The sequence below is a fragment of the Erpetoichthys calabaricus genome, chromosome 3, assembly GCF_900747795.2.
Source record: "Erpetoichthys calabaricus chromosome 3, fErpCal1.3, whole genome shotgun sequence".
In the NCBI taxonomy this organism is placed as follows: Eukaryota; Metazoa; Chordata; class Cladistia; order Polypteriformes; family Polypteridae; genus Erpetoichthys; species Erpetoichthys calabaricus.
Window position 1 is genome coordinate 10,724,535 of NC_041396.2, and position 25,428 is coordinate 10,749,962.

The 25,428-nt window shown below is 45.1% G+C and overlaps 1 protein-coding gene across 5 annotated transcripts in view; it reads right to left on the bottom strand.

The window, feature by feature from the left end:
• Positions 1-5,234: 5,234 nt before the first annotated feature.
• Positions 5,235-25,428, bottom strand: part of inka2 (inka box actin regulator 2) — a 361,375-nt gene continuing 341,181 nt past the window's right edge. For 2 of the 5 annotated variants that reach the window (XM_051924466.1, XM_051924465.1), the window contains 2 exons: positions 6,617-8,731; positions 5,237-6,522 (listed from right to left, as the gene is read on the bottom strand). In XM_051924466.1, coding sequence (XP_051780426.1) covers positions 7,796-8,731 — 936 coding nt within the window. In that variant the 3' untranslated portion in view covers positions 5,237-6,522; positions 6,617-7,795. Of the gene's footprint in view, positions 6,523-6,613; positions 8,732-17,261; positions 17,679-25,428 lie in introns of those variants that run through there. The other 3 variants (XM_051924469.1, XM_051924467.1, XM_051924468.1) reach the window with 3 other exon arrangements.

Genomic DNA, 25,428 nt, shown 5'->3' on the forward strand with positions numbered 1-25,428 from the left:
ACATGTCATGAATTTTAATACCAGGAGTTCACCACTGTGCTATCTTCCCGTAACAATCCCTTCATTCTTTCTGCCACCCCCAACCGTCCCACACAAGCTTGAGGCCAAAAGGCCAGCAGAGGCAGGACGGGACAAGGAGGCTTTGTAATTACAAGTCTGTCTCCCCAAAACACAATGATAAATGACACAATTTAGAGACTTGTCATTGAGCGGGCATTGGAGGTCTGGAGGTGGCGAAGGGGCGGCATGAGAGAGCCATTCACTGAAGACAAGAGTCTGGTTTATATTTCAGGGAAAATGCGACCATTTTAAGAAGATCTGGAGAAGCCATCAGAGTCCTTCGGCTCCCTTTGGTGCCGCCATGCCGTTGGCTGCTGTTCTGTACGTGTTGTCCGGTTATGACAATAATGGAAGGAATTACAGAGGACAAGACTCAGAAACAGGCAGCAGGAATGGGAGGGAATAGTTAGCATGGGCACAGATGAGGGAGCTCGATGTGTCTGTTATATAGTGCCTTTCACATCTATCTATCTATAATATAGTGCCTTTCATCTATCTATCTACCTATCTATTATATAGTGCCTTTCACATCATCTATCTATCATATAGTGCCTTTCATATCTATCTCTCTATTATATAGTGTCTTTCACATCTATCTATCTATCTATTATATAGTGCCTTTCACATCTATCTATCCTACCTACTATACCAAGCTTAAACTCCTCTATCTATCTATCTATCTATCTATCTATCTATCTATCTATCTATCATATAGTGCCTTTCATATCTATCTCTCTATTATATAGTGTCTTTCACATCTATCTATCTATCTATCTATCTATCTATCTATCTATCTATCTATCTATCTATCTATCATATAGTGCCTTTCATATCTATTTCTCTATTATATAGTGCCTTTCACATCTATCTATCTATCTATCTATCTATCATATAGTGCCTTTCATATCTATCTCTCTATTATATAGTGTCTTTCACATCTATCTATCTATCTATCTATCTATCTATCTATCTATCTATCTATCTATCTATTTATCATATAGTGCCTTTCATATCTATCTCTCTATTATATAGTGCCTTTCACATTTATCTATCTATCTATCTCTATTATATAGTGCCTTTCACATTTATCCTATCTATCTATCTCTCTATTATATAGTGCCTTTCATATCTATCTCTCTATTATATAGTGCCTTTCACATCTATCTATCTATCTATCTATCTATCTATCTATCTATCTATCTATCTATCTATCTATCTATCTCTATTATATAGTGCCTTTCACATTTATCCTATCTATCTATCTCTCTATTATATAGTGCCTTTCATATCTATCTCTCTATTATATAGTGCCTTTCACATCTATCTATCTATCTATCTATCTATCTATCTATCTATCTATCTATCTATCTATCTATTATATAGTGCCTTTCACATCTATCTATCTATCTATCTATCTCTCTATTATATAGTGCCTTTCACTTCTATCCATCCCCCTTCCATTGTTTAGCCCCTTCATTCTCTAATATTTCCTGTCCCTCTCACTCATCACTCCATATTCTCTGAGTCTTCCTCTCTACCTTTTGACTTCCTCTGCCTCCTTTTCGTTTCTACTTGTTGTCCTTCTCAAGCCCCCAGTTATTATGGGCTGGCACCACCCCACACGAGCTGAGCATCAAAGAGACAATGAAACACCCAGGCCGCTCATTTCGGCGTTCCAATTAACACCCTCAGGGGTGCCGGCGGTCTGTGAGATGGAGCAGACTGAGCTTATTAATATTTTGGCAGGGCTCAGCCCTTTCAGCCAATCAGAGCCGACAGAGACTGCTGTGCGCTTGACCCGATTCATTTCACTGCAGTAAGCTGTGATGGGCTCGAGGTAACATCTCTTTTAATGCCAAGGAATGGAAATGAAAGGAAGGAATGAGAATGAGGGGAGTGAGGGCGATGGAACAACAAACGGACAGAGTTGCAGGAAAGATTTAGCCATCAGTGGGAAAGAGAAGAAGGAAGGAGACAGGAGCCACAAAGTATTAAGTAAAGATCAGAGAATTCAAAATGTTCAAAAAAAAAAAATCCAGTCCACACAGTCCAAACACATGCAGGTTTGGTGAATTGGTGACGCTGGCATCTGTTTTCCCTGCCATGGACTGGCATCCTCTCCCAGGTTTGTTCCTGCTTTGTGACCTCTGTTAATTGGTTTAAGGCCCCACCAATCACTGTGACCCTGGTCTGCTTTAAGCAGGTTAGAAAAATGGCCTGACCTGTGTGACCACTAGGGGGGCATTGCAGCACCTCAAACCCCTGGCACAAGTCCTAATCTAATAAAAGGGTTCGTTGGCATACAATGATTGTATCATTCACCTTCCACTCCAGCTCCTTCCAGCTTTGTCCTCTTACCCCCGACTCAGCTATCTGACGACTGTCTCACGACTCTGGAGGAGGCCGAGTGATTTCTTTTATTTTGAACTTGCTAGGGCAAGTACTTCTGAGTCAATCTGAAGTCCCTCAAAGTAGGGATTGTGAATCCTATCAGCTCCCCCCGGTGGCCCCCACAGAAACCCAACAGGGTTATAGTCCCCATGGGACTACAGATCCCAGCATGCCCTGCGGGTGTCTGTGTGAGAATCCCAACCCAGGGCTACTACCATCTGGTGTACTGGGGGGAGATAATGTTCAGCCCTGCTACCCACCACCCCCCCAGGGTCCTTACATTGCATTGGCCTCCCGCCCAGGTGAGGTTCCTTGTTCATTCCCGGTCAGGACGCAAGTCCATGTGTGCCATCCATTACACTAATTAGTGTCTCTTTCAGAGATGTGCCCACACACACACACACACTTTTTTGGGCACGTAATGAAGATTTCTTTCTGATGCCCTCTTTCTGTACAGCCGGTGATTTTATAACAAGCACACGATTCTGCTCACCCTTTTATCTTTGGGTCGCCCGCCATGGGAAGCTCCGATTTTGCATCCACTTCCTGATGGCGGTGCACACACAGCTGACAGGAAAGCCCGCGTGATGCCCCCCCCCAGGCTCCATTATTCTTTTCTTTTCTTTCTCTTTAAAGCCTCCCTTCCTGCCAAGCAGGAATTCCCCTTTTTCCGCTTTCCTGTGGCCCTCCCGTCACCGCTGGAGTGACTCAGCAGCTGTCCTCCTCTTAGTTCTGCGCCTCGGCCCCCTCACGCTCCCCGTAGAGATGACTGAAGGGTGACAGCGTTGTGTGACGATCTCAGTCAGGGACGCCAGCTGGGGACACAGGGGAATTGGATTCAAAGCCAAGCTGGAAAGCGGGGAGTCCAGAAGGAACCAGCAGGTGATGCGAGTGAAGGACACGTCATGTCAGAGGTGGGCTGCACTGACAGCGTTTCAAATTCTCAGCCCACCCAAACTTTAAGGGATGGGGCAGTCGCATGGCTTAGACTCCAATATCAGGATTTTAAATACAGTAAGCACAGGGTCAGGGCATCATCTCGGACCCCCATACCACCCTGTCTGGGGTTCCCACAGGTACATTGATACCAATGTTACACGGCCTGGCCTGGTGCCTTACGATAGACTGGCACCCTATGCCAAGGTTGGCTTCTGCTTTGCCAAGAAAAAGTCTGCATCTCCGAAACCCTCTAATGGAAAAGCAAATTCAAGAAATGGATGGATGGATGGATGGATGGAAAACTCACATCCTTAAAAGTCTGACGTTAGGTTACACGTCATCAAATGTCAATGGAAATTTCTCTATAGCGCCTTTCCATAATGATCGTCATGCCAAGGCTCCAGTTTCCTGAATTTACACAAATATTTAAAAAAAAAAAAATTGTCGCACATGGTTGTGAGTGTCACACACGGAGTCACCGGGGGATCTGAACTTACACCCTGGCGACTTTATATAGCGCCTTTCCCTAATGAACACCACACTAAGGCAACTGACAGAGCTGTTATCATGATTTTACAATGCGAGTTGCGATATGAACAGTGGCCCCCCCCCCATAATACTTGGGACAAAGACGCACTTCTTCTTGATATCCCCCCTCTGCTCCAAAGTTTAAAATTACAAATCAAACAATTCAGACGTCGTGAATAAAGAGCCCACCGCAGACTTTCATTTAAGGGGATAGCCAGATGTTTTGGTCACATGACACTTACAACTGCGCAGTGGTAGCGCTGCTGCTTTGCAGTAAGGAGACTGTGGGACGATTGTGGGTTCGCTTCCTCCCTGTGTGGATAGCACTTTGAGTACTAAGAAAAGCGCTATATAATGTAATGAATTATTATTATTATTATTAACTGTACTCCATTTCTAAGGCACCATAAGGTTTGGGACAATCGGCGTCACTGGGTGTTTCGCCATCCCGTCTGTTTTACCTGTGCAGGGCGGCCGCCATTCTCTGTGCCATTACGGTGTCACCTTGATTGGTGGCGATCTTCTGTTTGCGTCATTCATCTGCATGAACCGCACCAACACCCCCCCCCCCCCCCCACACACACACACACATACACACACACACACACACACCCCGAAGCCAAAAAAAAAAAAAAAAACTAAGGATACCCGACCCACCGGAGGAGGTCTTGTCAGGCAGAGGAGTTACAGGTCAGTAAGCCCACCATTACGTCACTCGTGGCCCCCCAGTAGGAATCCCAGGTGCTTCATGGGGGCTCAGACTAACAAAGCAGAGAGCACGTGTTCAATAAAATTAATTTATTAGGAGTACAAAGAGGCAGGAAACCCACACGACAAGTTTGGAAGGCAAGGATTTCAATGACACAAAATAAAAGAGCGGAAAGCCATCGAGTTCTACTTGCCTAAAGAGACACATGGCGGCACACTCCGCCGTCTCTGCCCAACGTCCCCCCGACACACAGCAGCCCTCCCCAGCCTGGGCTCTGGTGTCTGCTCACTGAAGCGTGCCATGCTGTGCCGTCGGCGCCCGTTCAGATGGGATTCAGATGGGGTGGGTTTGGGGGGGTGGCACGTGTGACGGTAAGGAGGACTGACACGGCTCTGACCAGGGAGAAGATCGTCATGGAAAAACAGCAGATTGGCACCGCGAGGGGTTTTTGGAAGAAATCGGCTCAGCAAGCTGGAGGGCGGTGCGACGCTGATCCCAATTTCACTGCCACAAGACTCCCACCTCTCACACCCAGCGGCTCACCGTTTTTGTTTGGTTTTTCTTTTAGGCACAAAAAGATGAGCAGACTTTGACAAGTGGGAAGAGGAACAGGCGGAGGTATCCACAGATAAAACAACAGAGACAGAAAACAGGCCATAATAACTCCTCCTGATGGCTGCTGTGCTCCCCCCTAATCCCTTCTCCTGTACCCCCATGACCCCTTGTACACCCCAAACAGAACTGCATTGTGGGAGTGCTGCATTATGAAGCCAGGATCACAATATGTGTTGTATGTGAGCTAAGTGTATCGACCAGGCCATACAGTAGGGGGGTGGTGGGCATCAAAAATGTGACTTCATGTCAATAATTACTTAATATTTTTAGTTCCTAATAGTGACCCCCCCAACACACTTTTGATTTCAATATTTTTCTTTATCAATAGTAACCCCAAGCCAATCAGCCTTAATAAAAGGATACATGTGTGTATACCTCTGGGCCCATCTGGTTGCTGTGTCTCTGTCATTCCAACAGAGGGTGCATCACACGCATTAACACAGCTTTTGCGAATCTCATGCCAAATGGCATAAAACAGAAACATATTCATTGCATTTGTCATTCCAACAGATGGTGCATCACAAGCATTAACACTTCTCTTATGAATCTCATATCAAATAGCATATAGCAGAGACATATGCATTGCATTTGTCATTCCAACAGATGGTGCATCACAAGCATTAACACTTCTCTTATGAATCTCATATCAAATAGCATATAACAGAGACATATGCATTGCATTTGTCATTCCAACAGATGGTGCATCACAAGCATTAACACTTCTCTTATGGATCTCATTCCAAATGGCATATAGCAGAGACATATGCATTGCATTTGTCATTCCAACAGATGGTGCATCACAAGCATTAACACTTCTCTTATGAATCTCATATCAAATAGCATATAACAGAGACATATGTATTGCATTTGTCATTCCAACAGATGGTGCATCACAAGCATTAACACTTCTCTTATGAATCTCATATCAAATAGCATATAGCAGAGACATATGCATTGCATTTGTCATTCCAACAGATGGTGCATCACAAGCATTAACACTTCTCTTATGAATCTCATATCAAATAGCATATAACAGAGACATATGCATTGCATTTGTCATTCCAACAGATGGTGCATCACAAGCATTAACACTTCTCTTATGGATCTCATTCCAAATGGCATATAGCAGAGACATATGCATTGCATTTGTCATTCCAACAGATGGTGCATCACAAGCATTAACACAACATTTGCGAATCTCATGCCAAATGGCATATAACAGAGACATATGCATTGCATTTGTCATTCCAACAGATGGTGCATCACAAGCATTAACACAGCTTTTGTTAATCTCATGCCAAATGGCATATAACAGAGGCATATGCATTGCATTTGTCATTCCAACAGATGGTGCATCACAAGCATTAACACAACATTTGCGAATCTCATGCCAAATGGCATATAACAGAGACATATGCATTGCATTTGTCTTTCCAACAGATGGTGCATCACAAGCATTTGCAGTACTTGTATTAATAAAAATGTCTGGAATGTGCCATCTGTTGAAATGACAAATGCAATGCATTTTTTTACTATATGCATTACAAAATACATCCCAGTAGATGGTGCACTGCAAATGGCGGATTACTTAGATTTCAAATCCTCTCAGACGAGTAGCACAGCCAGCTTTGGTATTCATATTTCAATGGTGATCGGACATTTTATCATCCCCATGGTGACATCCTCCATCCTTTTTGTTTATATGGCTACTCCTCATAAACAGTTTTCTCTTTCAGTAATGGCCATCTACTACTACTAATGACCATCTCTAAAATGTACCTGTCCCAACAATGACTCCATTTGTTTTCTGTATCAATAGTGACCCCTCTCCCTATTATTGTGCTGTTCTAACAGAGACCCCCAACTGTTATCTGCTTCATTAGAAGCTCCCTCCTTAATATTTTGCTGTCCTCACAGAGACCCCCAACCGTTTGTGATTTCAGTGGCTACCCCTCTGTAATATTCAGCCATTTCAACAGTGACCCCCTTGCCGAGATTGTGCCTTTCCAACAGTGAGCCGCCATGTTTAAAGTTTACCTGTGCCAACAGTGACCCCCTCAGCATTGCCCCCCGCCCTTCATTTCATTATCCTCACTGTCATTTTGTGTCCCCTCACTTCTTTACAGTTTGCTTCTCTCCTACAGCCCTGACTGCCCCCAATGCCAGCTGTCCTCTTTTTAACTCCTCAGGATATGCAGGAGTCGATGAACCCTTTGGTGTGGAGACGTTCCTGTAAAGGGGTCTTAATAATGCGCATGAGGGTCTGGGTAAAGACCACCAGGACCATCAGGATTGCCACTTGATTTCTCCGGCCTGTTAAGCCGGCACTGACCATCCTCCTTGCCGTGGCATTGACATCATCCACCTGTCCCACTTGATTTAAAGCAGTTTGTTATTCCCATCATCAGACGACAGCACAGGCCAAGTGAGACCCCCTCACGTCAGCAGGTCTGAAATGTGCCTTCAGTGGCGACTCGCATTTGGAAGACTAAGAAAAAATCCCACTTAAGCGTTAATCCCGTGAGGTCCGAGGTCGCGGGCAGTCGGCTCCAATTAGACCCACACGGCCGTGTTGTAATCAAACAGCGGTGGCTGCACTTTCTCTTTGGAGTCGGCAGGGAGCTCGGCGATGTAAACTGGGGGTCTCGGGCTCTTCTGGTCGTCCGCCGGCTGAAGTCCTTTCTTTCCTGCAGCGCTCACTCGGAACGGCAGGTAGAACGTTCCTTTTGGCTTTGCCACCTTTTTGGCCCTTTTCGAGACGTCCGCCTGTCGATCCACCAGAGGTAACCAGCCGGGTTTCTCCTTGAGCAGTTTGTCCTTATCCGGCCGGACGCTCCGCAGGATCTTCTTAAACATGTTTGCCGTCAGGGAGATCTTCCGGCAGATCTCCTGAGAGCGGCTCATCCTCAGAGAATGATCCTCGATGGGCTCCAAGGACTTTTTCTCCACCTCGGGTAAATCCAACCAGTTTCCCACCAGATCGGCAAAAATGTTATCCCCCAGAACGAGTGGCTGTCGGTTTCGGGTCTGGCACATTAAAGAAGAAGTCCAGTCATTGGTGTCCTCCATGCTCCCCCCGGATTCCCAGTTCCGACAGGGACTCTCCTTTATGAAGAGCCCTTGGGAAGGCTCTGTGGAGAGCGGGGTATGGAGGTCCGTACCCAATGAGCCCGTGGCACTGGGAGAACTGGCATAATGCATGCTGTTCTGGGAGGAGAAGCAATTGGACTCAATGGAAGAAGACCGGGTGCTTGGCTCATCCTCGGAATAAGTGGGGCTCCTATCACTCCCATCATGGTCCATGCAGTCCATCAACTTCCCGGAGGTTTCCTTAGCCCAAGGAGCCAGGGCCGGAGTTGACCTCTGACTTCCAGAGATGTCCAGCTGTTCCAAGGCTGTCTGAACCTGCAGAAGTTTCAGCTCTTGGAGAGCTCCCATCATGCTGTTCATCTGCTCGTGCAGGTTGTCACCCGCCTCCTTCATGGAGAGCTGCAAGAAAAAGAGACAATCAATCAATTAATCAATCAATCAATCAATCAATCAGCTGGATTCAGAACAAGAGCAAGAGTGACGATGGCCGGAACTTTCTAAAAGACCACTGAATATGACAGGAGCTCACAGCCCTTTCTGAAGTTTGGGGTTCATGGTTTCAACCGACACGTCCCCACTTTGCTGAAGGAGGCACTGATGGCTTCCCCCAGACCCCGGGCTTGGTTACCTATCTATAAATCTCAATAGTCTTCATGGTTGCTGTCTCATGCGGTCCAACTAGGAATATTCCTTTCATCCATCTGTTAATCCATGGATTTTCAAGGGCACCGGCCAGCGCCAGGGAGAGCTTGGAAGCAAAGAGCCAACCCCATCCACCAAACACACTAACCCTACCAACTCCCTCATAAACCTAAGCATGGTCACGGGGAGGATGGAGCCCATCCCAGCAAGCACTGGGCACAAGGCAGGAACAATCCCTGGACAGGGTGCCAGTCCATCACAGAGCAAACACCACACCCGTCAGGGGGCAAGCTATGGTCACCATTCTACCTAACCTGCACGTCATTGGACTGTGAAATTGAAGGGCAGCGGCCCACGTGGGACACGGACACCCTGCTCTCCTTGTTGTCGGGCAACAGCATTGCCATGATGCCACCATGCGTCACTCTTTGAAATTATGCCAGTCCACATTCTCCCCAAAGTGCAACAGCAACACAGATGGGACAAAAGCAGCCAGCAGCAGCAGATGATGATTCTAGTAAAACACAGCCCCCCAAAAGTGGTGAGGGTGAGGGTTAGGGTTAGGGTTAGGGTTAGGGTAGGGACAATGTCCCAGCACACCTCCGAGAGTCAATAGTGGCAGCTGGCTCACCAGGTTCTCACAAGCACAATATACAATACCTCTCTATCGGTTTGTACCATGTATTGATTATATGGCGCCTTTCACTTCTGTCTCTCTTTTACCTGCTGCGTTCCTATCTATTTATAATAATGCCTTTCACATCAATATATTATATAGTGCCTTTCATACCTAATATCTGTCTTATCTAATCCACTTCATAATATACAGATCTCTCTCTCTTTATAATGCAGTTCACATCTGTACATTAATTATATAGCGCCCTGCATATCAGTCTCTCAATTATCTACTGCATTTCCTATCTTTTTATAAGAATGCCTTTCACATCAATCTCTCTATATCTAAAATCTAACGTCTGTCCGTCTGCTTTTCACGAGAGAACTACTTCACGGATTTAGATCGTTTTTTTTTTTTTTTTCTAGAATTTGCTTGAACATTCCGGTTGACTGTCCATCATGCAGAGGGCTGAGGGGTGGGTCCTCGGGGTGTTCCTGCCCTCTCCTTAGCTAGCGAATGAGAGAACTACTTCACGTGTTTAGATCGGGGTTTTTTTTTCTAGAATTTGCTTGAACATTCCGGTTGATTTTGTGACTTCTCTCATCGCCCTAAGAATCGTAGTTCGCTTGCAGGAGCGATACATTGGTGACAGAGGCTGCGGGCCGAGGGGAGGGGGAAGCGTGACGTCAGGAGTAGGGAGCCAGGCAGGACCCTCCTCACTGTCCTTTTTCATTAATACGTGGGTAGAGCTGTGGGGGACGGGTAGTATATTATATAGTGCCTTTCATATTTGTCTCTCTTTTATCTGCGGCAGTTCCTATCCATTTATAATAATGCCTTTCACATCATTATATAGTGCCTTTCATACCGATCTATTATCTAATGCACTTTCTGTCTTATGTAATCCACTTCATAATATACAGAGTCACAGACAGATGGGGTTCTTACCCAGCCGGGACGCCTGGAAGGACCGGAAGGTGATATTTATATCTTCCAGGTCATGAGGGGGCAACCGCCCTGGATTAGGAGAGGACCACGGGAGAGGAGCAAGGAGGTTCCAAACCTGTTGGGACCCATGGCCACCGCTAGGGGGCACCTCAAGCCTGATGGAACCCGGGAAACATTTACTTCCACCACACCCAGGGAAGATGGAGGAAGAGCCTTCCAGGGACACCCGGAGTGCTTCCGGTGCAAAGGGCACCACTTCCGCCACACCAGGAAGTGCTGCCAGAAGAACGTCGTAAGACACCTGGAGCACATCCGGGGAGAAATCAAAGGGGCCACCTCACTACAGTCTGAGAGCTGGAGTCGGGAGTGGGAGCAGGACAAAGCTCCCGTGAGGAGAGGAAAGGCGGCCACTGACATTGATAGAAGCCCGGAAGAGGGGCGGTTTGGTGCTGGGAGCACTGTGTGTCATGCGGGACGGTGTATCTGTGCTTAATTAACGTGTGCATTTTATAAAGATGTGGTTTCCGACTGGTGGTGTCCGGGCGAGTCTCACAACAGATATATCGATCTTTATAATGCCGTTCACATCTGTATGTCAATTATATAGTGCTATTCATACCAGTTTCTCAATTATCTACTGCATTTCCTATCTATATATTATATAATGCCTTTCATACTGATCCATTTTTTGTCTAATGTACTTCCTATCTATCTGTCCATCTTTATAATGCCTTTCGTGTCTGTATGCTAATCATATAGTGCCTTTCTATCTATCTCTTTCTTATCTACTGCATTTTCTATCTAGCTGTCTTTGTAATAATACCTTTTAAATATGGATATGGTATAATGCCTTTATCTAATGCATTTCCTATTTGTCTTTGTAATAATGACATTTACATCAGTATAATAATTATACAGTGCCTTTCAAATCTGTCTATTGTCTACTGCATTTCCTATTTATAATAAAGCCTTTAACATTTGTATATAATGCCCTTCGTACCGAACTGTTTATCTAATGCAACTCCTATCTATCTTTATAATGCCTTTCACATCTGTACGTTAATCATATAGTGCCTTTCATGTCTGTCTTTCTATTATCTACTGCATTTCCTTTCCATCTTTATAAAAGTGCCTTTCACATCTGAATATCAAATAGTGCCTTTCACGTCCATCTCTTTATTGTCTAATGCATTTCCTATCTTCCTTTACAATGCCTTGCATATCTGTATATTAATTATATAGTGCCTTTCATATCAGTCTCTCCATTATCTACTTCATTTGCTATCAATTTATAACCATACCTTTCACATCTGTACACTATACAGTGTCTTTCATATTGAACTCTTTATTATCTAATGCACTTCCTATTGGTCTTCATAATGCCGTTCACATCTGTACGTTAATCATATAGTGCCTTTCGTGTCTGTCTCTCCATTATCTACTGCATTTCCTATCCATCCTCATCATAATGCCTTTCGCATCTGTATATTATATGGCGCCTTTCATATCTTTTTATTATCTAACTAGTCATTAAGCCCGTTACAATAACAAAACATTAGTAGGAACAGTCTATATTAAATGGCAAGGGACTTTGACCTAATTGTTTTTGTTGGTCGTATTTTTCTTTCTTTCAGCCTTTCTTTTGTTGATGTTTACTTGCTGAGCTGACCGTTCTTCGTGGGCTGCCGCCGTGTATTGTGTGTCTTTAATTTTCTGTGAAAGTAATACTGTCTTGTACGTCCGCTGGCTTGTATGTTCGTAATATACCTTTAATTTTCTCTGGCGGTAATACAGGCGTGCACGTCGATAATATGCCTTTAATCTACTCTGACGGTAATACTGGCTTGTACTGTACGTGGCTGTAATATGCGTCACTGCATTGTGTACCTTTAATTTCCTCTCGCAGTAATACTGGTTTGTATTTCCGTAAATCACCTGTAACTTTCTCTGACAGTAATATCGCGTATTGCACCGTGCCCCGCGCATGCGCACTTCACCAGAAGACACCCACACACGGACACCTGGACGCACACAGGGATTTTATTAAAGAGGATGCATTTCCTATCTGTCTTATTAACAATGCCTTTTACACCTGTATAATAATTATATAGTGCCTTTCACATTTTACCACCCGTCTCTTAAATATTGTCTTTCATATCTGAATATTAAGTACTGCCGTTCACCTTTATCTATTTATTTAATAACGGCTTTCATGTAGCTATAGGGGCGGCACGGTGGCGCAGTGGGTAGCGCTGCTGCCTCACAGTAAGGATACCCGTCCGGGTTCTCTTCCCGGGTCCTCCCTGTGTGGAGTTTGCATGTTCTCCCCGTGTCTGCGTGTGTTTCCTCCCACAGTCTAAAGACGTGCAGGTTAGGTGCATTGGCGATTCTAAATTGTGCTTGGTGTGTGGGTGTGTGTGCCCTGTAGTGGGCTGGCGCCCAGCTCGGGTGTGTTTCCTGCCTTGCTCACTGTGTTGGCTGGGATTGGCTCCAGCAGACCACCGTGACCCTGTAGTTAGGATATGGCGGGTTGGATAATGGATAGACGGATGTCGCTATATGAATCATGCAGTGCCTGTCTTGTGTGTCCATCATTCTGTCTCGTAACGCCTTTAACATTCGAACATTAAAAACATTTTAATAGAGCAGACTACTCAGCCCAGCAAAGCTCTTCCATCCTACTCACACTGATCGTCCTAAATAAAATCAAGTCGAGTTCTGAAGCTTTCGAACGTCTTACAGTCCACCACACTATATGGCCATTTCGTGCACGTGTCGGTGGTTGTCAACTTTCTAGTGTTTGTGTGAAATTTCCTCCTAACAGGATTCCATCTGGTGTCACCCGCACGCGATGAGAGACGTGCTGGGGGCTCAAGTCAGCAGCACACACTGGGGTAATGCGGGTGATGCTCAAACTTCACACCCACTTCCAGCCCGAGAGCGGAGGAGGAGCCCGTGGACGAACAGTGACCTCACTTCCGGGGTTTCTGAAAGTCCCGCCCCCTCCGGTGCCGTCACTATTGGAACGCCGTGATGGCTCGACATTCGTGTTCGTGTTTGGAAGATTCTCAGCCCAGTCTGTGTGGGATTTGCAATCAAAAGTTGGAATGAGTGGGAGACAGCCGCCCAAAGGCTGGCAGAAGTGGCGGAAAGGGTCTCCTGTTGGCTCTGGCATAATTTGGAGGGCTGTAGCTGGAAGACCGGAGGAGAGTGACAGTAACTCGGCCACCCGTGCTGACCCAACAACTGTAGCATGTTGCGGATAATGATCGAAACTCTCAGAGAAGTTTGGGCATCACCCGATGACCTCTCGGGGCCACAACTACATCCATAGAGATGGGTGTATGAAGAGTCAAATTGATGTAAATGAAAATCAGACCTGCAGCTGCTGGAGCTACACAAGACCACAGGAGCCCAGCCATTGGAATAAGAAAAGAGAAAAGCACGCAGTGATTAGCGAGCTCTGTAATGTTTTGTTACTTTTGTGTTGCTTTACCGTCGTTAGCATCACTGCTAATAAACGGAGATCTCAGGGAGACCCCCACACTTATTGTGCCATGTGTCTCCTTTCTCCACACACTGTACATTACGTCGTGTCGTATCAATGCAATAATGCCTTTCACGTCTCCTGCGACTTCAGAGACACTTCACTTTCTATACACTTTATGTTTCGGCTTCGTGCTAAAATCATTTAAATTCATTTTTGCTCTCATCAAGCAACACTCGATACCCCAGAATGACAAAATGTAAAATAGAATTTTAGGAATGTTTGTAACTGTATGGGCGGCACGGTGGCGCAGTGGGTAGCGCTGCTGCCTCGCAGCTTGGGAGACCTGGGGACCTGGGTTCGCTTCCCGGGTCCTCCCTGTGTGGAGTTTGCATGTTCTCCCCGTGTCTGCGTGGGTTTCCTCCCACAGTCCAAAGACATGCAGGTTAGGTGGATTGGCGATTCTAAATTGGCCCTAGTGTGTGCTTGGTGTGTGGGTGTGTTTGTGTGTGTCCTGCGGTGGGTTGGCATCCTGCCTTGTGCCCTGTGTTGGCTGGGATTGGCTCCAGCAGACCCCCGTGGCCCTGTGTTTGGATTCAGCTGGTTGGAAAATGGATGGCTGGATGTAACTGTATTAAAATAAAAAACTGGGGATCCAGTGCATTCAGTGTATATATTAATTATATAGTGCCTTTCATGTCTAACTGTATCTCATAATGTCTCACACATCTACATACCGTATAAATTATTTGGTACATTTCATTTTAATTCTATAATGCCGTTTATATTTATTTACTAATTGTATGGTGCCTTTCATGTATGTCTCTACAGTAATGCCTTTGAGATCTGCAAATTAATTATATGGTGATTTGCATATCTGTTTTTTAGTACCTTTTATATCTATTTCCATGTCAATGCTGGGTATATATATATATATTTAATGGCTCTTTTCACATCTCTATATTAAGTATATAGTACCTTTTATGTGCATCTATATAAAAATGTCTTTGACATCTGCATATTAGTTATATGGTGAATTTCATCTTTTTTTGCACCTTTCATATGCATTTCTTTAATATCACATTTCTAAATTTGTTATATAGTGCCTTTCACGTCTATTTAATCAGGACTTTCACATTTACATATTTATATTTCTAAGCTCATTGATACTTTCCATGTCTATATATCAGTTATATAATGTTTTTTATGTGTATCTACATAAAAGTTCCTTTGATATCTTTATATTATATTAATCTTCATATCCATTTTATAGCAGTCCTTTATATCTGTCTAATATCTTTCACATATATATTAATTATATACTGCCGTCAGTCAGTCATTTTCCAACCTGCTATATCCTAACACAGGGTAATGGGGGTCTGCTGAAGCCAACACAGGGCGCAAGGCAGGAAACAAACCCTGGAAGGCGCCAGCCCACCGCAGGGCACACACCCACACACACGGGACAATTTAGAATCACCAATGCCCCTAACCTGCATGTCTTTGGACTGTGGGAGGAAACCCATGCAGACACTGGGAGAACATACAAACTCCACACAGGGAGGACCCGTGAAGTGAACCTCAGCTCTCCTTACTGTGAGGCAGCAGCGCTACCACTGTGCCTATACTGCCATTCATGCCTAAATATATGTAATAATGCCTCTCATGTCTTTATATGAATTATATAGTGCATCTCTTCTAAATTGGCCCTAGTGTGTGCTTGGTGTGTGGGTGTGCTTGTGTGTGTCCTGCGATGGGATTGGTTCCTGCCTTGTGCCCTGTGTTGGCTGGGATTGGCTCCAGCTGACCCCCGTGACCCTGTGTTCGTATTCAGCGGGTTGGAAAATGGACGGATGGATGGATCTGTTATCTACAGTATCTGCCTATCTTTCTATTTAATAATGTCTTTCACATTCTGTCTATTAAGTATATTGTGCCTTTCATGTCTATCTGTTTAATATTGCCTTGGACATCTGTATGTTTATTATACTGTACAGTGCATTTTATCCATTTTTTGCATCATATGCATCTGTGTAATAATGTCACATTTCTACAAGTATATTGGTTATAGAGTGCTCTTCACATTTCTATTTTATTTATATAGTGTGTTTTATTTTTTTATGTTCAATAACACTTTTCAAGTCTATATATCAGTTATACAGGGCTTTTCATGTGTATCTTGATAGATAGATAGATAGATAGATAGATAGATAGATAGATAGATAGATAGATAGATAGATAGATAGATAGATGTGAAAGGTGCTATATAGATAGATAGATAGATAGATAGATAGATAGATAGATAGATAGATAGATAGATAGATAGATAGATGTGAAAGGTGCTATATAATAGATAGATAGATAGATAGATAGATAGATAGATAGATAGATAGATAGATAGATAGATGTGAAAGGTGCTATATAATAGATAGATAGATAGATAGATAGATAGATAGATAGATAGATAGATAGATAGATAGATAGATAGATAGATGTGAAAGGTGCTATATAATAGATAGATAGATAGATAGATAGATAGATAGATAGATAGATAGATAGATAGATAGATAGATAGATAGATACTTTATTAATCCCCAAGGGGAAATTCCCATACTCCAGCAGCAGCATACTGATAAAAAACAATATTAAATTAAAGAGTGATAACAATGCCTATAAAAATGCCTTTGACAATTGTATATTAATTATGCAGCACATTATTTTACATACCAGTCTAATAATATATTTTACATGTATATATTAATTATATAATGCATTTCAGGTCTAAATATATGTATCTAATAAAACCTCTAGCAAATCTGCATAATAATGATATTGTGCATTTCATATCTGCCTATCTAACTAATAATGTCTGTTTTTCACGTATATAGTGCCTTTCATGTCTATCTATGTGATAGTGCCCTTCAGATCTATATATTAATCTCATTAGGGCCTTTTGTATCTGTCTACATGACAATGTCTGACATCTGCATATTCATTTTATAGTTCATTTCATATCTACTTTACAGTGCCTTTCATAACTGTCTACTAATATCTTTCACATCTATATATTAATCATATTGTGCCTTCAATGTCTAAATACATCTAGTAATACCTCCCACATCTCTATATTCCTTATATAGTGCCTTTCGTCTCTCTCTTTCTTTCTCTACCAGTTCACACCTCTTTCTGCTTTTCCTCTCCTTCCTTATTTTATTCCTCCCCATTTTTTCACTCACCAATCCATTATCTCTTAAGTCTTCCTTTCTTGTCTTTGTCTTCCTCCGGCTCTTCACTTTCCTTGTGTTCTCTCACTCTCACTCTTTTTTTTTTATTCCCCTACCAGTTGTCCATCTTGAATCCCAGACTTATTATGGGCTGGGACGACTAGCCAAGAGCCCACGACGGGAGCAGCTGTTTACACCGCCGCGCTGCTCACTTCATGAATTCAATTAACACCCCAGAGGGACGCCGGTGCGCGAGCGCGAGCCGACCAGAGCTCATTAATATGCCGGCCAATCAGAGCCCGACAGACATTCTTCTGCACTCGGCCGAATTCATTTCAGCACAGCTGACTGGGACGAGCTCGGGGAACCCAAATAAAAAGGGAGGTGCGAAAATCTTCGGGGCGATGGAAAAAACAAACAGGCAGACAAGTAGGAAAGAAGGAGCCCGCAGTGAAAGCCAAGATGGAGCAGAGTTAAAGAATAATTATTGATTAAAAGTCCGCGAGTTCATATACAGTGTAAAAAAATATAAATAAAAATAAACAGTGTAATAATAAACAAACAAACAAACAAACAAACAAAAACAGGAAAGCAACAGGGCTATCAGACATACAGCAATGCAAAGAAACGCGCTCGGGCAGCGCCGCTCTGGGAACTGATGGACTGAGAGTGCGCCTTACGGACAGACGTCGTGTAAACCCCGGGGCGGGGATTTGGGGGCCCGTTCGGCGGTGGGGCGCGGCTATGGATCACCTCACCGGAAAAGGGCATTTGTGAAAGTCGGGGTGGGGTCCCTGCATAATATGATAAAACCAGAGAGTTTTTAACATTGTAGAAACATAATGTTAAAATACGGTAACGACCTGGGGTGGGGGGCGGCACGGTGGCGCAGTGGGTAGCGCTGCTGCCTGGCAGGGTTCGCTTCCCGGGTCCTCCCTGCGTGGAGTTTGCATGTTCTCCCCGTGTCTTCGTGGGTTCCCTCCTACAGTCCAAAGACATGCAAGGTTAGGTGCATTGGCGATCCGAAATTGTCCCTAGTGTGGTGTGTGTGTGTGTGTGTGTGTGCCCTGCGGTGGGCTGGCGCCCTGCCTTGTGTTGGCTGGGATTGGCTCCAGCAGACACCCGTAACCTTGTAGTTAGGATATAGCGGGTTGGATAATGGATGGATGGATGGATCTGGGGTGGGCCAACCTAAGGTAAGGGTCTACATCTGAGGCTCACTGGCGGCCACGTCTAGTAGTAACCGCGCTGGCCCATCCAAAGTGCTCTCTAGGTGCACTGCCTGCTCTTATGGAGTCTGTACTTATTTTTATGGAGGGCTTCCCTTGAACAGGTCTTGGCCACCTGAGGAGCAGGTCCCTCTCAGGTCCAGACCATCAGGCGCTACACTACCTTGGATTCAGAAAGTATTGAGACCCCTTCACATTCTGCACACTTTACAAGAAGATCTGGAGAACTTTGTCATTTTTGCCTATTGGCCTACACTCACGAACCCCAGAAGACAGTGATGGTGATAACAGGTTTTCAGAAATTTTTGCAGATTTATTCAAAATCAAAAACTGAAATCTCTCATTCACAGAAGTGCTCAGACCTTTCATTCAGTACTTTTCAGACACCCCTTTGGCAGCAATCCCAGCTTCAAGACTTCTTAGCTAAATCTCTACAAACTTTACACACCTGCACTTGGGCAGTGTTTCTCACTCTTTCTGGCCACTCAAGGACACTCCATGACCTGTCCTGAAAGCCACACCAGCATCATCTTGGTTTTTGTACGATTCGGGTCATTGAACCGTCGCCCCAGTCTGAGGTGGTCTGCACACTGATGTAGGTTTTCTTCGAGGACCTCTCTGTATTTGACTGCGTTCATCCTTCTCTCGATTCTGCCCTGTCACCCTGTTCCCCATAGCATGACACTGCCACCAGCATGCTTCATGGTAGGGGACAAGCATTGTCACTCATAAGAATAAACGTGCCAGAGTGCTTCTTCAGAGCAATGCCATCTTTTTTTTGTTCTCTTATCCATACCACAATGCTGCTCTGACCACTCGCTGTCTTAAACACTGACCCTGCACTCAAACTTTGGTCACATTCTTCTTCTTCTTTTTTCAGTTGATCCCGTTAGGGGTCACCACAGCAGATCATCTGTTTCCATATCTTCCTGTCTTGGGCACAGCCATCAGCAGTGTGCTACATGTTTTATCATGTGGTGGGTGCAGCAATGTGTTGTACCAGTGTATGTGCCACACACAGCCTGACCTCTTCTGTCCTCGTCATCTTTTTCTGTCACACCCATCAACTTCATGTCCTCTCTCACCACATCCATAAACCTTCTCTTAGGCCTTCCTCTTCTCCTCTTGCCTGGCAGCTCTATCCTTAACAGTCTTCTCCCAATATATCCAGCATCTCTCCTCTGCACATGTGCAAACCAACACAATCTCACCTCTCTGACTTTGTCTCCCAACCCTCCAACTTGAGCTGACCCTCTGATGTCCTCATTTGTAATTCTTTGACGTCACCTGAGACGTGATCATCTCGGAGAGACACTTTGACGTCATGTGAGACGTGATCACCTCGGAGAGACACTTTGACGTCACCTGAGACGTGATCATCTCGGAGAGACACTGTGATGTCACACGAGACGTGATCATCTCAGAGAGACACTTTGACATCACGCGAGTTGTGATCATCTCAGAGAGACACTTTGACGTCACGTGAGACGTGATCATCTCAGAGAGACACTTTGACGTCACGTGAGACGTGATCATCTCAGAGAGACACTTTGATGCCACCTGAGACGTGATCATCTCGGAGAGACACTTTGACGTCATGTGAGACGTAATCATCTCAGAGAGACACTTTGATGTCACGCGAGACGTGATCATCTCAGAGAGACACTTTGACATCACGCGAGTTGTGATCATCTCAGAGAGACACTTTGACGTCACGTGAGACGTGATCATCTCAGAGAGACACTTTGACGTCACCTGAGACGTGATCATCTCGGAGAGACACTTTGACGTCACCTGAGACGTGATCATCTCGGAGAGACACTTTGACGTCATGTGAGACGTAATCATCTCAGAGAGACACTTTGATGTCACGCGAGTTGTGATCATCTCAGAGAGACACTTTGACATCACGCGAGTTGTGATCATCTCAGAGAGACACTTTGACGTCAGAGAGACACTTTGACGTCACCTGAGACGTGATCATCTCGGAGAGACACTTTGACGTCATGTGAGAAGTGATCATCTCGGAGAGACACTTTGACGTCATGTGAGAAGTGATCATCTCGGAGAGACACTTTGATATCACGCGACATGTGATCATCTCGGAGAGACACTTTGACGTCATGTGAGACGTGATCATCTCGGAGAGACACTTTGACGTCACCTGAGACGTGATCATCTCGGAGAGACACTTTGACGTCACGCGAGACGTGATCATCTCAGAGAGACACTTTGACGTCATGTAAGACATGATCATCTCAGAGAGACACTTTGACATCACGCGAGTTGTGATCATCTCAGAGAGACACTTTGACGTCACGTGAGACGTGATCATCTCAGAGAGACACTTTGACGTCACGTGAGACGTGATCATCTCGGAGAGACACTTTGACATCATGTGAGAAGTGATCATCTCGGAGAGACACTTTGACGTCATGTGAGAAGTGATCATCTCGGAGAGACACTTTGATATCACGCGACATGTGATCATCTTGGAGAGACACTTTGACGTCACCTGAGACGTGATCATCTCGGAGAGACACTTTGACGTCATGTGAGACGTGATCATCTCGGAGAGACACTTTGACGTCACGTGAGACGTGATCATCTCAGAGAGACACTTTGACGTCACGTGAGACGTGATCATCTCAGAGAGACACTTTGATGCCACCTGAGACGTGATCATCTCGGAGAGACACTTTGACGTCATGTGAGACGTAATCATCTCAGAGAGACACTTTGATGTCACGCGAGACGTGATCATCTCAGAGAGACACTTTGACATCACGCGAGTTGTGATCATCTCAGAGAGACACTTTGACGTCACGTGAGACGTGATCATCTCAGAGAGACACTTTGATGTCACGTGAGACGTGATCATCTCGGAGAGACACTTTGACGTCACCTGAGACGTGATCATCTCGGAGAGACACTTTGACGTCATGTGAGAAGTGATCATCTTGGAGAGACACTTTGACGTCACCTGAGACGTGATCATCTCGGAGAGACACTTTGACGTCATGTGAGACGTGATCATCTCGGAGAGACACTTTGACGTCACCTGAGACGTGATCATCTCGGAGAGACACTTTGACGTCACGCGAGACGTGATCATCTCAGAGAGACACTTTGACGTCATGTAAGACATGATCATCTCGGAGAGACACTGTGATGTCACGCGAGTCGTGATCACCTCGGAGAGACACTTTGACGTCACACGAGACGTGATCATCTCAGAGAGACACTTTGACGTCACGTGAGACGTGATCATCTCAGAGAGACACTTTGACGTCACGTAAGACGTGATCATCTCGTAGAGACACTTTGACGTCACGTGAGACGTGATCATCTCAGAGAGACACTTTGACATCACGCGAGTTGTGATCATCTCAGAGAGACACTTTGACGTCACGTGAGACGTGGTCATCTCAGAGAGACACTGTGACGTCACATGAGACTTGATCATCTCGGAGAGACACTGATGTCACGCGAGACGTGATCATCTCAGAGAGACACTTTGACGTCACGTGAGACGTGATCATCTCGGAGAGACACTGTGATGTCACGCGAGACGTAATCATCTCAGAGAGACACTTTGACGTCACATGAGACTTGATCATCTCGGAGAGACACTGATGTCACACGAGACGTGATCATCTCAGAGAGACACTTTGACATCACGTGAGACGTGATCATCTCGGAGAGACACTGTGATGTCACGCGAAACGTGATCATCTCAGAGAGACACTTTGACGTCACATGAGACTTGATCATCTCGGAGAGACACTGATGTCACGCGAGACGTGATCACCTCGAAGAGACACTTTGACGTCACGTGAGACTAGACATTACAATCTTAGGAAGCAAGACCTTTGAGACGGTGACTTTTGCACATCACACCCTACTTACAAACAATTTAAAACAAGTTCACGAACATCTAACCTCGCAGTTGTTAGCTAGCGATACCCGTTTGTTCAGCACACATTATCATCTCGAGATTGTTAAGGAGTAACGTTTGACGTTTTTGAGAGAGAGATCAGAGCTCCATGTGTTGTAGAGGGTAGCTGCTCATTGGTAGAGATATCATGGCCATGGTGATGGTCTCCCCACGTGGGGGAGGCTCTCCCCTCAGAGTTGAACACGATCAGATACAGTAGCAACGTTTGATGTTGGAGCATTAATACCTTCCACTTGGCCAGAATTATATTATTTATTATATTTTGTTTTATTGATTTTTAAAGTTTGTCCTGTTTCACTACTAGCCGCGGGGGACAGCTAGTTTTGAATCAAACAGACAAATCAAGAATTCCAAGTGAAGGCTTCACCCCAGTGATGTTCTTGTGTTATACTTTCCTTCATTCTTGATCTCCTGGCTCCTGACCTTGCCTGCGTCTTCAAAGAAAGGCTAAATAGAAAGAGTTCTCACGGCGTCAGTCGGATTACAGAATAACGAGGGAGAGATTAGCGCTCTTGAAAATACCGTCCACCAACCAATCAGGCAAGGCCACCAAGTGATCGGCGTTCTCACCCGACTGAGGACTACGTGCTTCAGTCCTTTAGCGAAAGTTTAGGGTGAGAGTGTCCATGAAAGGCCCTTCAGCCTGTTAAGGTTCTTTCTGATTGGTGGACAAGTCAGTCATAGAAAGGCTCAAATGGTGTTCTTGAGCTTCTTAAATTTGTTTTCAATCAAACAATCAGCTTTATTGAAAGTGCAAAAATCACCCTGCAGCATGGTCCCAATACACTGTACAAATCGGAAAAATACATGAGACGTGTCTCTCTATTATTAAAGAAAATCTTGAGGTGAGATGAGACTATAAGTCCTGCCCTCCTTGCCACCATTTCCGGTTCACGGCCCACGCCCGCGCTCCTCTCACCTCTCATTGGTGTCTCACAGTTCCTGCGCTCTCAGCTCTTATACATTTTTACGTTTCACATTTTCCTCACTTTAAGTTCCCAATAAAAGAAGACTTATTATATCCAAATCTTATTGACGCCTTTTATTAGCAAACTAAATAGATTACAAATGCAAGCTTTCGAGGCAGGCCTGATGAAGGGGCCCTTAGTTAGCCAATAAAAGGTGTCATCTCACCCTACGTTCTCCTGTATCCAATCTGTGGATAACACGGTACAACGCTCTACTGCTACAAACCTTATTGAAGAATGAAATGAGTACATCCTAGCACAGAGAAACGATGAAGTCAAACGAATTTACGCCAAAATTGTCAATCGGTTACAGGTTGTGACAGATGGCTGCACAGCCGGGATGCCTGGAAGCCATAAGGACCGGAAGAGGATCACGAGTGGGCAACCATCCTGGTTTGCAGATGGGCCACACATTTGGAGCTGGGAAGCTCCACCCGGTTGGGGCACATGGCCACCATGGTCCGTCCAGATGTTCCCAGAGCCCCCTCCAGGACACTCATGAGGGTAAGGATCTGGTCCACCGTTCCACGACCTAAATGAAACCTGCATTGCTCCTGCTGGACCTGAAGATTCCACGACTGGACTGGAGTCTCCTTTCTAGTACCTTGGCATAAACTATTCCAAGGACGCTGAGGAGTGTGATTCCCCCAACAGTTAGAGCACACTTTCCATTTTAAAGATGGGGGGGGGCACCACCACCACCACCCCGGTCTGCCATTCCAGGGGGCACAGCTCCTGACGACCACCTCGCATTGAAAAAGCGCATCAGCTATGATAGCCCAACAACACTGAAACAACAACCACAACCCAAAAATCGATTTTAACTGTGAATTTATCTCTTATCTACAGTGCATCCAGAAAGTATTCCCAGCACATCACTGTTTCCACATTTTGTTATGTTACAGCCTTATTCCAAAATGGATTAAATTCATTTTTTCCTCAGAATTCTACACACAACACCCCATAATGACAACGTGAAAAAAGTTTACTTGAGGTTTTTGCAAATTTATTAAAAATAAAAAAACTGAGAAATCCCATGTCCATAAGTATTCACAGCCTTTGCTCAATACTTTGTTGATGCACCTTTGGCAGCAATTCCAGCCTCAAGTCTTGTTGAATATGATGCCACAAGCTTGGCACACCTATCGTTGGCCAGTTTCGCCCATTCCTCTTTGCAGCACCTCTCAAGCTCCATCAGGTTGGATGGGAAGCGTCGGTGCACAGCCATTTTAAGATCTCTCCAGAGATGTTCAATCGGATTCAAGTCTGGGCCACTCAAGGACATTCACAGAGTTGTCCTGAAGCCACTCCTTTGATATCTTGGCTGTGTGCTTAGGGTCGTTGTCCTGCTGAAAGATGAACCGTCGCCCCAGTCTGAGGTCAAGAGCGCTCTGGAGCAGGTTTTCATCCAGGATGTCTCTGTACATTGCTGCAGTCATCTTTCCCTTTATCCTGACTAGTCTCCCAGTTCCCCACAGCATGATGCTGCCACCACCATGCTTCACTGTAGGGATGGTATTGGCCTGGTGATGAGCGGTGCCTGGTTTCTTCCAAACGTGATGCCTGGCATTCACACCAAAGAGTTCAATCTTTGTCTCATCAGACCAGAGAATTTTATTTCTCATGGTCTGAGAGTCCTTCAGGTGCCTTTTGGCAAACTCCAAGTGGGCTGCCATGTGCCTTTTACTAAGGAGTGGCTTCCGTCTGGCCACTCTACCATACAGGCCTGATTGATGGATTGCTGCAGAGATGGTTGTCCTTCTGGAAGGTTCTCCTCTCTCCACAGAGGACCTCTGGAGCTTTGACAGAGTGACCATCGGGTTCTTGGTCACCTACCTGACTAAGGCCCTTCTCCCCCGATCGCTCAGTTTAGATGGCCGGCCAGCTCTAGGAAGAGTCCTGGTGGTTTCGAACTTCTTCCACTTATGGATGATGGAGGCCACTGTACTCATTGGGACCTTCAAAGCAGCAGATATTTTTCTGTAACCTTCCCCAGATTTGTGCCTCGAGACAATCCTGTCTCG